At 40.9% G+C, this 15,259-nt stretch overlaps 1 protein-coding gene across 1 annotated transcript in view; it reads right to left on the bottom strand.

Annotated features, from left to right (window-relative positions):
• Positions 1-15,259, bottom strand: part of MYO1E (myosin IE) — a 129,786-nt gene that overhangs the window by 50,277 nt on the left and 64,250 nt on the right. Inside the window, exons 17-18 of the mRNA XM_019504315.1 lie at positions 9,420-9,518; positions 3,816-3,960 (exon numbers count right to left, since the gene is read on the bottom strand). Of these exons, the coding sequence (XP_019359860.1) occupies positions 3,816-3,960; positions 9,420-9,518 (244 nt within the window). The remainder of the gene's footprint in view (positions 1-3,815; positions 3,961-9,419; positions 9,519-15,259) is intronic.

Genomic DNA, 15,259 nt, shown 5'->3' on the forward strand with positions numbered 1-15,259 from the left:
ATTTAATATTGAAAAACTACCACAAGCCTTTTAGAAACTGGCTTTACTTCTGTGTGTTGACTATCTAGTATCTCAAAGCTGTGCACAAAATGATAAAACTTAAGCAAACATGTATGTAAAACCTCAATGCTATATGAACATCCTCCCTATAATCAACTATTTTAGTACTGGATACCCCCCACAAACATAAAACAACCCTTCTCGCTCAATTCTAAAAGTATAGGATATACATGTTGACATTGGTTTAAATATTTTGATTAAAAATGTGAGAAACTGGTCTCTCCTTTAAAGAACCTTATGTAATCTCCTCAACTACAGCTTCATATTTTTAGTGGAAGTTTGTTGCAATTTTTTCAGTGAAATGCTGCTTAGAAGTAAAATACCATTTTGACCAACTTAAAACCTAATGGCAATGTGTCACTTTCACTGAAACTTTTGGTACAGGTTTTCAGGGTGTTAGGGCCTCTGGCCAATCAGGCCTGGCTGGGCTGAGCTCTTGAGCTTTCACATCTGACCTTGATCCTGGCCTAATGCAACTGCCCACTCAGCCCTTTTAAGCACACCTGCAGTCTCAGGCTTGTGTTCAGCCTTGTGTTCACTGCTGTATCTGATTCCCCTGCATCCTGACTCTCCTTTGGCTTTGGTTTTCACTGATCCTGCTCTTGGATCTTCCCTGGCACTCGGCACCCAGCTTTCTGATTCTTCTGAGTTCTGCCCTTAGCTTGCACCTTGTACTATGTCTCTCATAGCTCCCTCTCCGTTTTCTGGGGACCTAGTCCCACATTTCATGCTCCATTGATCCAGACATCAACCTGATGCCCCAGTAACCTGTACCCTCAACTAGCTGACCTCCTAGTTGCCCTCCAGGGCCTTCCCCCAGGCCAGCTGCCTATGCCCCGGTCAAACCTTTACACTGGGCCAGGATGAAAAAAAATATATATGTACGGTATAAAAGCACTCGGTGAGATTCTTGGTAGTGGGCTCAAGAAGTGAAAGAAATACTAACTCTTATCAACTCAAATTTACAGACTTGGTTTTATTAGTATTTGCATTAGAACAGTTTCTGTAACCACCATAGGATAGACTATATTTCAGCACATCAGTATATGGCACTCCAAATTTTGTTAAAAGATTGTCATTTTTGTAAGAGAACTCTTTCCTCCTTTCTTAATATGACTTTATCAGCAGCCCCAGCATCCAGCTAACTTTGAGATCAATTCACAACTGTATTGCCCATTTGATGGTTACTATATCTTGCTAGCGTTATACTACCAGAGGCAGTTTTTTTCAAGCTGCCAAAAAGACATCACTGAAAAACAATATAAACAATATTTTCTGTTTGTCACCTAAAAAGCTACATGTAAAAGGTTGCTCAAATTTTTCATGCAGAAAGGGTGCAGATCAGAACGGATTTGCTTTAGAAAGTCCCCTCTTTTTTTTCAATTTACCACCTAAAATCCTGTAAAGACTTAGAAATGCTATGTAAAAATAGTGTCATACATAGATTTGAAGTAAAAGGAAACTTAATCTAGTAAAAACAACTTTCACAAGGGCCTCCCTTGCCTTTGTACATAAAGATGAAGTTATTTATTCAGGTGTGTGACAGAAATATAAACAACCACAGCCTTCTGCCATACATAAAATCTTACTTCTCAGTTAGCTGGTAATCTTCCGTATACAGAAAGCTTACAAAATTCCCTTCACAAACATGCAAACATTAGATAGGATTTTAGCCCTCAGGATCAATCACTAAACTGCAGCAGGGGAATGATCAAGCTCATAGCTAGTATACTTGAGATTACAGCAACACTACTTATGTTCCCTTTTGTCAGCACATACTTTTATTTTTTTTGCTCAGACAAATATCAATAGACAGTCTTTTAAATCTTTCTTTCCTTCAAAAGAAATGTGACCCTAGCAGTATGATGAATTTAATAAAATGAAATTATAGAATAATGGTTTTGGGAAATACAAACCTAGCTGGAAAATGTTTGCTTTCATCTAGTCTAGTAGAAAATTAGGATTCTAACTGGAAAAAAAAAGTTTCAAATTCTTTGCTACACAGTCAAAAATACTGCAATCTCCCTCCTCCCCTGACCTCAAAAATTGAAGAGGGTGCATATTTTTCAATATTTTCAACCAGCTCTCAAGAATTTTCCATGAATTTCTCCCTCGTTAATTTCTACTGAATCTTCCAGCAGATATTATGGATATATGACTTTGTTTTAAATCTAAATTGGATTAGATGCCAGTCCAATATAATGAAAAATATAAAGAAACTTTTCCTGGTTAAAGATACACTACGCTGTCTCTTTATGTCATTATGTCTCTTTATTTCCAAAGGTTGGCTGGGATGATCTAGTTGGCTGGGATGATCTAGTTGGGGATGGTCCTGCTTTGAGCAGGAGGTTGGACTAGATGTGACCTCCTGAGGTCCCCTCCAACCCTAATTTCCTATGATTCTATGACTGCAAAAGAGCTAATACCTTTTTAAAATTTATACTGTGTGTGTTGGTGAAAATGTAAAGCTATTGTAGTAGTGTCATTCAGTTATGTGACTATGGTCCCTGGCAGATGTTCAACTAAAGGAGCCATGGGATATGAAGCACAAACCCAACAATTGCACTTCCTGCCATACTACCCATGACAGAAGATGCAACTGTACGATCAGGGATCAGATTCTAATGTGTCATATTGCTGCTGTAGGGGGAGCCTGAGATCATGATGTGATTGTGACTTTATACAAACAGTGCATTAAATATCATTTTCCTTTTCAGCTAGTAGGAGTTGAAATTCTTAATGTTCCTGAATAATCAATTTTATCTCATAATATTTTGTGGAAAACATGCAGCTTTTGTTATGACTGCTAAGAACATCAGTATTTTTTTTCCTTTTACATGTAAGACAGCAGTCTTTCCACATGATCAGGCACAGCCCAATTACTGTCTGAATTCCTGGTACTTCATACAGCACAAAATGAATGTCTAGACTGAAAAGGAAAATCAATAGAACAATCAACAGGGCAAAGGTTTCTGCTTTTACTTGCATACAGAACTTAAAGTGCTACCTGAGCAAAGTAATCTCCGATTTCAAACCTGTCCTCATGCGCAGTCATCCATAAAACTTAATCTGCCTCAGGACTGGTGATAAATGTGTGGTAGAGAATGAGATACATTTTTCTTAGTTAGACTGAACTTTTCTGAATAATAAACTTAAAAAGAAGAAAAGATTTTTCAACAGGTGTGCGCCAAAGTTTAGCAACTAGGGATAAATGCAACCCCCCTAATGCTTATTAGGTGTGAGATCTCAGTCACAGGCATTTTACAATGTTCGGTGCTTATCTAGTAAAGACAAACATTTCTTCACCATAATGTCTTGAGGTTTTTCTCTTAACTTCCTCTATCAGTTAGGAGTATTCTTTCACTGACAATATTTCCTATCTTGGACCGATGGTTATATACTGTGACTCCCTCTCCTATGGCAATTTCTCTCTCTTCTGGCTACCTAAGTACAGCCATGAAACCTTCATGCGAAATGTAAAAGAAATCTCTACCAAAGCACCTTTACCTTCTGTCTTCTCTTCCTTATGAAGCCTTCTTCCTGTTCACTGCTTGAAAATAATCTTTCAGCTCCCTTATTACTTATTATGTCCCTTATGTAGGGACCACTAAGCTTTTGCATACAAACACCTATATATCATCTGCCCAACCTGTCTAAATTGACATTGCAGGCCTCTTGCATAGTGTCTGAGTAGGCAGCTACCTATCAAGGCCTAACACTATCCTGTTTAAAGAGGTAGGATCTGCCATACTCACAGACTCTGGAGCTTTGATGAAGATTTTAGTTTTCCCAAGCTGGAATTGGTCAGGGTCCATGTTGACTGACTGAAGCAAGTGGAGAACTCCTTGTTTCTCCTCTCCTTTCCAGGAAGGCCAGGTTGCTTTGGTCAGAATGGCATATCTTAAACAGCAGTGAGACAGAAGAAAAATAGTAAACTTTGGCATCAAACCACAGGAGTAGAAGGCCACCACTCTCAGCCAGTGTTACCCCACTGGGCTTGCCCATCTGTTCTGTCTTGTGCCACTACTTCTGAAGGGGCGGACAGTAGAAGGACATATGATTTTAAAGCTTTCTTTCTTTCCCAAATTGATGCTGTTCAGTGTGAATTACTGCAGTGTTCAAACTTCCCAGGCTCTCTAAATTGCGGGAGTGAGACTAAACTAAGCATTATAAACTTTGCTTCCTTTACTCTTAACAATATTTGAACAAACATGTATCAGCAGTAAATTATACTCTGGTACAAAGTATCTCATCTTTTGTCCTTCACTGATTCCTTTCCAAACATGTAAGTAGTTCTTCTTTCCTGTGCTGCTTACTCTCTCCCATAGTCATGTTCTGGCCATTTGAAGCATCCCTAATTTGTAAAGAAATGGGTAGTTTCAGTGCAGAGCTCTTCTTGACTCTGACATATGAAGCCCTGGCATGTCCTCTGCTCCAGGAGTGCAGACTGTGACGCTGTTCAACTGCTCAGAGATTAGGGGTGCTTTGCAACTGGCCGTAAAGAAGACTAAGGGAAGGAAGCAGTGAAATGCTGTAATGGGGAACAGGTTACATGTTTGGCCAGCTGGAGAATGAGGTACCTAGTATTTACAGCCCTGGAAACTAGCTTACTCCCAAAGTACAACTACCTGTTAGCTGCCTAGTTTCCTTAGGCTTACCAAGATAGAAACACAACATTTTGTAGCTGATGAGCTGCAGTTAAAATGCTTTCTAATTTCACTGTCTACTGATGTGGTAGGTTTTAGATGCCTCAGTATGTCTAGGGTTAAGTAACTTTTTGGAGTATCAGTTATGTAGTTTGGTTTGAGAATCAGTGTGGGAAAAGATGTTCTGTTGAAATCCACCTCGAACCCCCGCCAACCCTCCCTGCAACTGATATTCATCTCCATATTGGACAACTTTAACATAACTTTGTTTTCCTAACACTTACCAGGCATGCTAGGTGTACAGAGTGAACAATATTTATTAGTGGTAATAGTGGAAACAGTGGTTGGTGCTAAACGCTGAGTTTGGTTTGGTTTCCTGTGTTCATACTTTTCATAAAGATTCAGGTAGCTCTTTCAGTATTAGTGAATGTGTTCCCAAACTCCAAAAGCTTCCCAAATTTTCACACAAGGAATTGTTAGGAAATGTATATTGGGGCATCTCCATTATTATTTCTTCCATACACAAAGCTATCCAATCAAACAGGGAGCAAAACCAATGCCATGCAATTTGAGTGACACACCACACAACATAAATAACAAACCATAAACAATTAAAGGAAGAAGACAGACTGAAGAATCCAGCAGATAAATTATTTGTCTGAACTTCAGCAAAAATTGGGATAGCTTGTAAACAACTCGGTAAAGGGGCTATATTTATAATAACAAATTGACTAGCTTTATGCACCCATTAAGGGGAAATGCAGAGGTAATACTGGTTATGATGATGCAACTTGGACAATACAGGGTCACCATCTTAGAGTTGCATATGCACAAACTGCATGAGAGAAATTTTTGTGTGGACAAGTAAGAAGAAATAAATTAAATGCCTTCCCTCCCATTTAAGGTGGACTGGATCAGAAGCACATACATTCATCAGTAGAGTAGATGCAAGTAGGTTAATGGCTGTATCTGGCAGAGTCTAAGTTAGTGTAAGGAAACCTAAATTACACCTACTTAAACAGAAATGGGTCAATTTAATCTTTTCAATATAAATAAACTCCACAGACACAAAATAAAAATGCATTTGAAACTCTTCCTTTTCTCACAGTTACATCCATCATGATCATTTTAAAGATTCACTACATGAAATGTCTTCCAGCATAGCCACATTAGTGTATAATGTGACAATATGATTGTATCGTGTACTACCACGTGACACAGCACACTCTCCAGGCACATGTGTGTATCTTACAAAGCTGTTCATTTCAATTAGTAATATTGCTTTCCACATATCTAGGTTTTTCAATCTCACATGCAATTTGAGGTGGCAGAAGGCATCAAGCACAAGCACTAGCCTGTGGCTAAAACACTTCTGAAAAAAGGCCAACTCATGACTGCCAAAAAAAAAAAAAAGTAATCCATTCTAAACCCATAGTAAGCAGCTAGGTCATATGTCTAAATATGGAAGCATGGAGTTTAGCTTTTGGATTGGTTATGCTTTAAAACACATAGGCCTTTTTAGTGACTTTGGCTTTTGGCATGCAAATGTACATTTCAGACATAAAAGTCTATTCAGCCTAGGATTCACCACTTATATGGAGCTGCCAAGGAGCTCCCAATGAAAACAACTATACAAGCATGCATTTCCTGTCCATCCCATGCCTCGGTCCACTTTTTACTCACACTGACTCATGGTGTCAGAACAGAGCTTGTTCTGGATGTTAGGGAACTGTGAATGAAAAGGGTGCAGGAAGAGTTTTATTTATAACAAAAAGTTAAACTTTACAAAACTGCTCTGAAACAAGAGACTAACTCCTACTGCAGGCAGGTTGCTTGTAGATCTCTGCATATGAGCAAGAAAGTAGAATTCAAGTCACCTTTCTCCTTGGCTGCCATGCAGCTTTCATTGTTCAGACCTCTTATTCAGAGAGATTTCTGGATCTGCATGACCCTCACACATGGTCAGTGTTTCACCACTATCTAGCAGAGGCTATATTTAACAACTATTATTAGTTCATTATTCTGCCTGCCAAAGAGCATGTATTCTCTAACTTTTAACTCTCAACATAACATTTTGAGCCATGCTAAGACAATCAGGAGCACATAAATACTGGAAGTAGAATAATGTGAAGGGTTAGTCCAGGATGAATCATCCCAGGATGGAGAGACAATTTATTTCTGGAGTAACTCTGACTTCTCTGGAGCTACTTCACCAGTGAATTTGGCCTAATGTTTTCTAAAAGAATACACAGGCTTTACATATCCTGCGTATGGTTAGGATATCCCAAATATCACTCTTGACAGAGTGAATCTGGTTTTATACATGACATTTTCGTACTGAGACTGAACTGGTCGTCCTGGCTGAGGCATGACAGTGAATGAAAACTGTTGTCATGCTTACTGTTACAGACCTTTCTTAACCATAAAAGTGTTTAAAAATCTCTGACAGAGAAATGGCTGTTCTTGACCAGCTTGGTTCTTTCCCCTCTAAGGGATGCAGATGGTAATGCTGACTTGACCTTCTGATTCCATTCTTTGCAAAAATAACTTAGTTTAAAAATGAAAACATAGAATCTCAAATGTAGCACAAAAGCTCTTAAGAAAAGAACCAGTTTGCCAATCTGCCATGATTTGATCCTAAGTAGCAGTACATTAATTACTTCAATAAAAGTTGAAATCCATATAAATATTTGAATGAAATTACTTTAATCTCATCCCATAGGAGCCAATGGATTGTTTAATGTTTTTCTTTATACACAGTGCTAGCCAGCAGGAGCACTAAAACATTCAGAAGAAAATGGGTTTCATAGACAGAGTGTTCTACTGAATAATTTGTTAGCTCTTCATTCCAGTTGATCCTAATTCTTTATCTCTGGGGAACTCTCATAACCCCTTACAGGAGGAACTGACACTTCAGGTAAACTACGATGATTCTTAATAGTAAAGCTGGCTTTTAAAAGATCCATGCTTCTTTAAATCTCTTAATAAAATGTAATCCCTTAATATCTCTTAAACAGAAAAATCGCTCCCTGTCACACCTCGGTTCTCAAGCTCAAAGGAAATCTACAAACCACCTTCAAAAGGCAAGCCTGGGGGAAAAAATTATTAGCCTATTATACAAATGTACCAGGGATTTAACATAGACAGTGACTTCATGGTCCATTATAATCTACCAAATACTTGCTAATCTCTGCACTTCACAGATGATAAAACCCTCCTGAATGATCATGTTCTTCAATTATCAGATTTTTATTGCAGTTCCCTTGTCTGTTGGCTACCTGCTAATTTATCTTGTATCCTATTTTTGCCTACATATGGAGCTGTGCACAAGCCCTTTGTTCCATCTGCCACTTAGCTCTTCTGTGTCTGCTTCTGTGATACTCAAAAGCGTGTCTATGCTAATCCCAACTATGCAGTTAGTCCAGTAAAAGATATCACACACACAAATTCTTGACTTTTTTATGTATTTCATGGACCATTGGGACAGAAGTTACACACAAACTGGTTTATGTGATCAGAAACAGGTTTAAACCTGTAACTGAACAGAAGTTCAGTGCACATAAACTGCTTTCAAAATGGCTAAAACCAGTTTAAGATAAACCTGGTTGAATGTAGTATCAGACTCAACTGAATTAGGTCAAACCAGTTCATGGAACTTCTGTCCCAGAACCTCTCCTGATTCAAGTTAAATCACAGTCCCCAAGCATCCCAGGATGCTTTGCAGCCCTGGGCTGTGCTGTGCTGTCTGCTCCAGCAGAGCAGTGTCTGTCCTGCCCCTCTGCTCCCTAGCCAGAGGAATATCATTGCTTCAGCTGGCAGAGAAGGGGTTGGAGGCAGGGGGGGGACCTAGCACAATACCCCAGCTGCAGGGAGGGGGGGAGGAGGAGAAGCCTGGCAGGGGCAAGCTCTCAGAGGCTTCCCCGCCCACCCCCCTGGGGTTTGAGCAGAGAGAGGGGGCACGGCTAGGCCCTGGCTTGGCCAGTTTAGCCACGCCCCTCCTGTCTGCTTGAGCAGGGACTGGGGCAGGGGAGGCGAACAGCCTCTGAGGGCTTCCCCCTGCTCTGCAACACAGAACCCGGCTGGGGTCAGTGCAGGCCACGGTGGGGGTATAAACCCCTTCCCCCACCCCAGCCCTGCTCAGGCAGCGGGGCTTGGTCGGCGCCTGGCCACACACCACCCTTCATTTGAGCGGGGTAATGGAGTGGAAGCCTCTGAGGGCTTCCCCCCACCCTCCCTGCCTCAGCCAGGCAGTCCCCAGTTGGGGTCAGTGCGGGCCAGGGTGTAGATTTAAACCCCCTCCATCATAATTGGCTGGCTCCCCTCCACTTGAGCAAGGAGTTTGGGGGAAACCTCTGAGGGCTTTCTTCCCTTCCCTTTGGCAGTGGCTGGCAGGCTGGGAGGCATGCTCCAGTGCCCCCCAGCTTCTGGCCTGGGCCACTGCAGGCACATGGATAAGCAAGTGAATGTCTATTCACTTGCTTATCAGTTCAATCTATGCAGTTTAGACTAACCTGCAAAGATTGAATCGATTCAGCCTCAGGCTTTTTGACTGTCTGTACTTAGCCCATAGCAACAATATCACTTCAACATATCCTTAAACTGTATGTTTCATAATAAAGATCTGAAAGCTTTCAGGACCTGTGACATTTTTTTCTCTATTCACCATTATGCAAACTACAATCCATGAATTCTCCAGTGCCAATGCTACTATACCTCTGCAAAAACTTTTTGAAGATTCTTCTATATGCATAGCCTGCTCTCCTTACTCGAATATTTTCTTTCAGTCCTAAATATTCCACTTGATGCTTTACCCTGTGGACAAAAAGAACTCAAATGAGACTTAGTATTCCTTTATAATTCCAACATGTTTGTGAATTGATGTATCCTTACAATTCTGGATTCTGTCTAATGCTTCTAGTTCCAAACCCACGCAGACGTTTGTTCATTCTTGCTCTTGGGAGAATATGGAGGGAATAATATCTCTCCCCATGGTGGCACAAAATCTTGTTTCCCAGAAGGACTCATATTTGCATGGCACTTCTGTCCCTTGTAAGGGAGTCTCATCTCATATTCTGTTCTCTGTTCTCTGTTTTGTTCTCTTGGTTAACCTCATTCACATTTATTTAAATGTCCTTTTTTATTTTTTAATCAAAGTTTTAACTTTCCAGTTTGAGTTTTTTTCCATTTTGTTTAAATGAAAGCTCTAATGTCTATTTCAAGATTTGATTAGTTCACTGTTCTTGGTTCTACCACTTACTGACTTATTTTCTTTTTTCCTTCAGCTATGTACACACATTCAGTTTCTCCTGAATTAGGGGGCTGGACTCGATGATCTTCCGAGTTCCCTTCCAGCCCTAATGTCTATGAAATCCTAATGTCTATGAAATCCTGGGAAAACAGCTGCTTTCCAAGTAGAAATCATGAGAGTACAGATGTTCAGGATTTTTCTCCCAGACCAAAAATGACCAGTATAGGAGAAAAATAACCCAGGAACAGCCAGGGTTAAATGACTCCCAACACAGTTTCTCTTGGGAGAGTGAATGTCTGTACACAATCTCTTCTGAGATCCTCCAGCATCTCAGGGTTCTTTGCTCCTGCCCCCAAACCCACCTTGCTCCAGCAGACATCATGTCACGCACTAGACTCTGCTGCTGCAGCTAAACAGGGAACAGAACAAGCCCCCTTCATAATCTCTACGTGGACTGCAGGGAGGCACAGGCTGAACCCAAGCAGTCAGGGTCAGCTGTGCACAGGCCCCCCCAGCTGCACAGTGTCAGCATCAGCACTGCAAGTTCTTTGCTCTTCAGGGTCTCGGCATTCCAATGCCTGTTCAGCCATCTCTGGGTAAGTTTTTGTTTGTTTGTTTGTTTTGTTTTTTATCAAGAAAACAAACCCAGGAGAATTTTCCCAGATCTTAGGAACATGTGTACATAGCTTGTGTAATTTTCACGTAACTTTATGTAGCTTAAAGTTAAGCAATAAGTAGGCCAACAAAAGATCTGAATTTGGCTATTTAGACTCAAAAATATTCAAAAAGGGCTAAATTTGATGGCTGCAGAACCCCACAAAAGCCACACTGCCACTTTATAGCCAGAAAGCAGACTGTTTGGTTAGCATGATCCTGTGTATCATGAATACTAGCTCTGCGGTGTCATGGGCAGGCTCAGAGAATGACAAGAGTATGTCCAGCAGTTTTCAGTGACAGTTCTGGTGTCATAAAGACCCCCAGGCTGTACTAACAGTTTCTGAACTCTGTACTCTCTACAGACTGGGATGCAAGACCCCATTCTTTTGGTATCTCTACAGTTTTTTGTGTAAAGCCCTTTTACATGGGTTCTGCACACTGGCTAATGGTTTCCACTTAAATACCACAGGAGAAAACTAGGGGTGCACTGATAAGAGGTTTTTTGGGCCGATACTGATGTCCAATTTTTAACAAGCCATATCGGCCAATACCGATCCAATTCTGATATGCAGCCCCATAGCCTGGAAAGTGACGTCTTGCTGGTAAGTCTGTTGTGGGGGAAGGGGTGGGGGTGGGGAGGGCAGATAGAAGCCCCTGCAGTGAGGGAGGGAGTGGGGCTGGAGCAGGTGCTGCCCAGCCAGGGTGGACAGAGCATAGGATGGAGCCATGACTCACCTGGTGGGTGCAGGGAAGGGAGCGGGGGTGGCTTCCACTGTTGTGTGCACCCTGGGAGGGCATGGGGGGCATGTGCCCCCGGATCTGCGCGTGGGACAAGGGTGGGCTGCTGGTGCAGGCTGGGCGCTGTGCCGGGCTCTTCTCAGCAGGAGGCTGGGCCAGGTAGCACTCAAGGCGGGCGGTGGCAGTGCTGGGAGGGGGGCTATGGTGAATTTTGAAGCCCCTCCCCAACCCCTCCTCCCCATGCCGCTGCTGTCCACCCTGACTGCAGCTCAGCCCAGCCCCCACAGGGAAGAGCTTGGTGCAGCCCCGGCCCCAGCCTGCAGCAACAGACTACCCTCACCCTGCACAGATCTGGGGGGGCACACGCCTCCCCCCCCCCTTCCCTCCTGCGGTGGACACAGAGGCAGGAGCTGCCCCCCTCCCCCGCACCCTCCAGATGAGCTGCAGCTCTGTCCCACGCCCCAGGCCACCCCGACTGGGCAGTGCCTGCCCCTGCCCCAGCCACACTCCCTCCCTCACCACAAGGGCCTCAATCTACCTCCCTACGACCCTTCCCTCCCCCCTTCCCCCACAACAGACTTACCAGCCAGACTAGGCTGCTCTCTGGCTGCTGGGAGACGCTTCTGGCTGCGTGAATGCTTCGGCTGCACACATGCATGCAGCATTTATCAGCCACATTATCAACCACATCAGGCAAAAAAATTCAAATTGCCAATACTCTCAATTTTCCTCATATCGGTGCCAATCCGATATGGAGCCAATGTATCAGTGCACCTCTAGAGAAAACCATCACAGGAAAGGTTTGCCTTTAGTATTTCCTTCTCCCTTTCTGCAGGTGGAGACTATAATTTACTTTTGTTGCTGTTGAATGAGTCTTATGATTCTCTTTTGAATTTTCTCTAGCTCCTGAATGTTTAAAATAGAGTAGTTGAAGAAGCAACTGCCCACTGAGATGGCTTACCCTTTTTTGGTTTGAAATTTCAATTTGTATAAAATAGAATAAATTTAATGTGCAATAAGAAAGCCTGCTAAGGTTTTACTAATGTAAGATTTACAAACATTAAATAAAAAAAAATCTTTAAACAAAGTCATACAAATCATAAAAGGTAGGACTAGAAAGGATTTTTATTTTTTAAAGGCTCCTTTACTCAGCATTTCTTCTTTCTGTCTAAAGACATATTTCAAATTCTCATTCTTCTTGACCATCACTTCACTGTGGTTTATGTATGTACTGAATGTTTAATCAGAGTTTTGAAAAAATCTGAGTATGTTCTGAACTCATTCCAAGGCTTCTTGTACAGTAGAATTGATGTTTAAAAATATATGTTCCTGTTTATAGTTTTCCCTCCTATTCACATCTGGAATAATGCAGTGAAGCAACAATATTACTCCCATTTTCTTACCATCCTGCCAAATACTAGTTTCCAGCAACACAGAATTTTTGAGACATTAATGTTTTTTCTTTTTTTTCTGGGAAAAGTACTCTGAAAGTCTTCAGACATCACCCATAAACAGGTCAAAGTCTGGGAATTCTGCTAATGTAGCAATTTTGAAATTAAGTCTAAGTGGCTGTGCCAGCATTCAAAGAAAAACATGTTTTAGAAGAAACACCCCAGTTTCTGGAATAAGCAAATAGTCCTGCTATATCTTAGATTTGATACAAGGCTTTTCTTAAAGTACAAAATTATCTGGAACTATTCAATTGCAGTAGATGCCTACAGTAACATGGGTTTTAGCAGCAAAAATAAAACAGACGTCTTTTGGCACAGTTTCTTTAACAAGACAACAACAAAAGTTTTAAAGTCCAATAACATGCTTAGTAGTGAGCAGATTAAATATTCAACCACAGGACATTTAAAAAATATATGTGGTCATGTATGTGGTGCATGAAACAAAATGATCACAAGAAGATACTTATTTCAAAAGCTAAATTAACATTAGTCAGCAAAGTACCACTGGGGTTATTAAAACCCAATTATGTGTATTTCCAGTGTCACTGAACTTTCCCACAGCAGTAGGTTCACAAGACTATGTAAGGAAAACAAAAACAAAATGTCCCTTCGGTTAATCTTTATGAACCTTCACTCCAAAAATGAAACTGTAGTTCAGAGTTTTATTCTGGAAATACTTATGACTAAACATAACTTTTTCTGGTGATATCACTAACTGTAACCTGTGTTTAGCATTTTATTTTTCTGGACTTAATCTAAAAACTTGAAATCCAGTTTAAAGAACAAAAGGCTGTAATTTCAAAAACAGGGGAGAAGGACTTGTTCTTATAAGGATAATTAAGTCAACCTGCTTATCTGCACTTAATCACCAATGACCTCAGGATCTGTAGGACAACATCCACTTTTGCTGGAAAACTGGAATAACTTTTGCCCAATCTTGCTCTGAAATGAGTGTGCATTTTCTTGCAAATGTGACTTTTTGTTATCCTATCAATACTTTCCAAGAAAAGAGGCCTGTTTTCAGATTTTTTTAGAACAAAATTATGAAACCCTTACATGTTCCGTGTAGCTTTTCAATTTGCCACAATCTTTTTGTACACTTTCTCAGATCACTTTCATCCTTTGGCCCAAATTTCAGTGGGAAGTTGCCAGTGGTGAATGGTAGGATTTTCCTGAAGTTTTTTTCTTCACTTAATGCCAACGTCTAAATGACGGTCTCAAGGGGTGGTCATGGTTGTGGCTTTGGCAATGAATGATCTACATCTGCACGTGACTACCTGCTCATGAACCAAGTGGCAAGAAGTGAATTCTGGTATGTCCCTGATGTATGGATGAACACCCTTGATCCATTCCCTTTCCTTTAACCTTAACCCTATCAACTTGTTATATGAGAAATTATAATTATTTTAGTATTATTTAAATAATTTATTCTGCCTGATTCAAAAAAGATTTTGAAAAAGAAAGGTATGTGTCTTGCAACAGAAACAAATGTTATACCTATTTCATATAATATTTTATTACTTTTGGTATGCATTATGTATTAAATTTATTTCAAACACTTGTTTGCTCATATTGGGGTGAATTCTCTAGCAACAGCTGTCATGTAAAATAAGATTAAAAATATCAGAAAACATTTGTTGCAGTAAACCCACCCTGAGCCAATATTTTGGGATGTATAGACAGATGCCTAATACTATGATCCTCAGTGATTTCTGTTCAAAGTGCTAGTTCATAAACATTTTAAATCAAACTAGAGAAATAAAAACCTACCATACTACTTTTATATAGTTTTCTTTTGTACATGTATTTGCTTTTCTGAATCAAACTTTGAATTATAAAATATCACATGGGTGCCTGCCTAGCTACCTAATAAGTGTTTTCCTCCCCAAAAGGAAAGTAAAAGTAACAAGTCCCATCCTGCTAATGTGTAACACTGATAATTTATTTCTTATTTACCTAGTAGAGTTACTCAAATAGGTTCTGTAAAATGTGATTACCCAGAAAAGTTAAAATAAACTATTAACTGTGAATGTTAATTAGCATGAGGCTACTGTTCTCCTCAGCCCCTCTGCCCCCACTCCACAGTTTAGAAAAGGCAATTGAACAAATGGTTATACAGGAAACCCTCGCTATTTGCGGGTTTGGCATTCACGGTTGCAAATATTCGCGAATGCCAAACCCGCATTTTAAATACACTTTATACATTTACAGGAGTGCCTCAGGAGCTCCACGCTTGCTGCTACTGGGCTCCTGCTGCCGTGCTCCCTCCCCTGCCAGCCGCCGGGGGCACTGCGTTCATGAATGCAGTGCCTTATTCATGGATTTCACCATTTGCAGGGAATACAATAGGGGTGGGCAATTATTTTGGGCAAAGGGCCACTCACTGAGTTTTGGCAAACCATCGAGGGCCGCATGACAGGCAGCCGGGGGCAGATAAATATTAATTTTCTAAATTTTTT

The sequence above is a fragment of the Gavialis gangeticus genome, unplaced genomic scaffold, assembly GCF_001723915.1.
Source record: "Gavialis gangeticus isolate Ggan-Ray unplaced genomic scaffold, GavGan_comp1, whole genome shotgun sequence".
NCBI lineage: Eukaryota > Metazoa > Chordata > Crocodylia > Gavialidae > Gavialis > Gavialis gangeticus.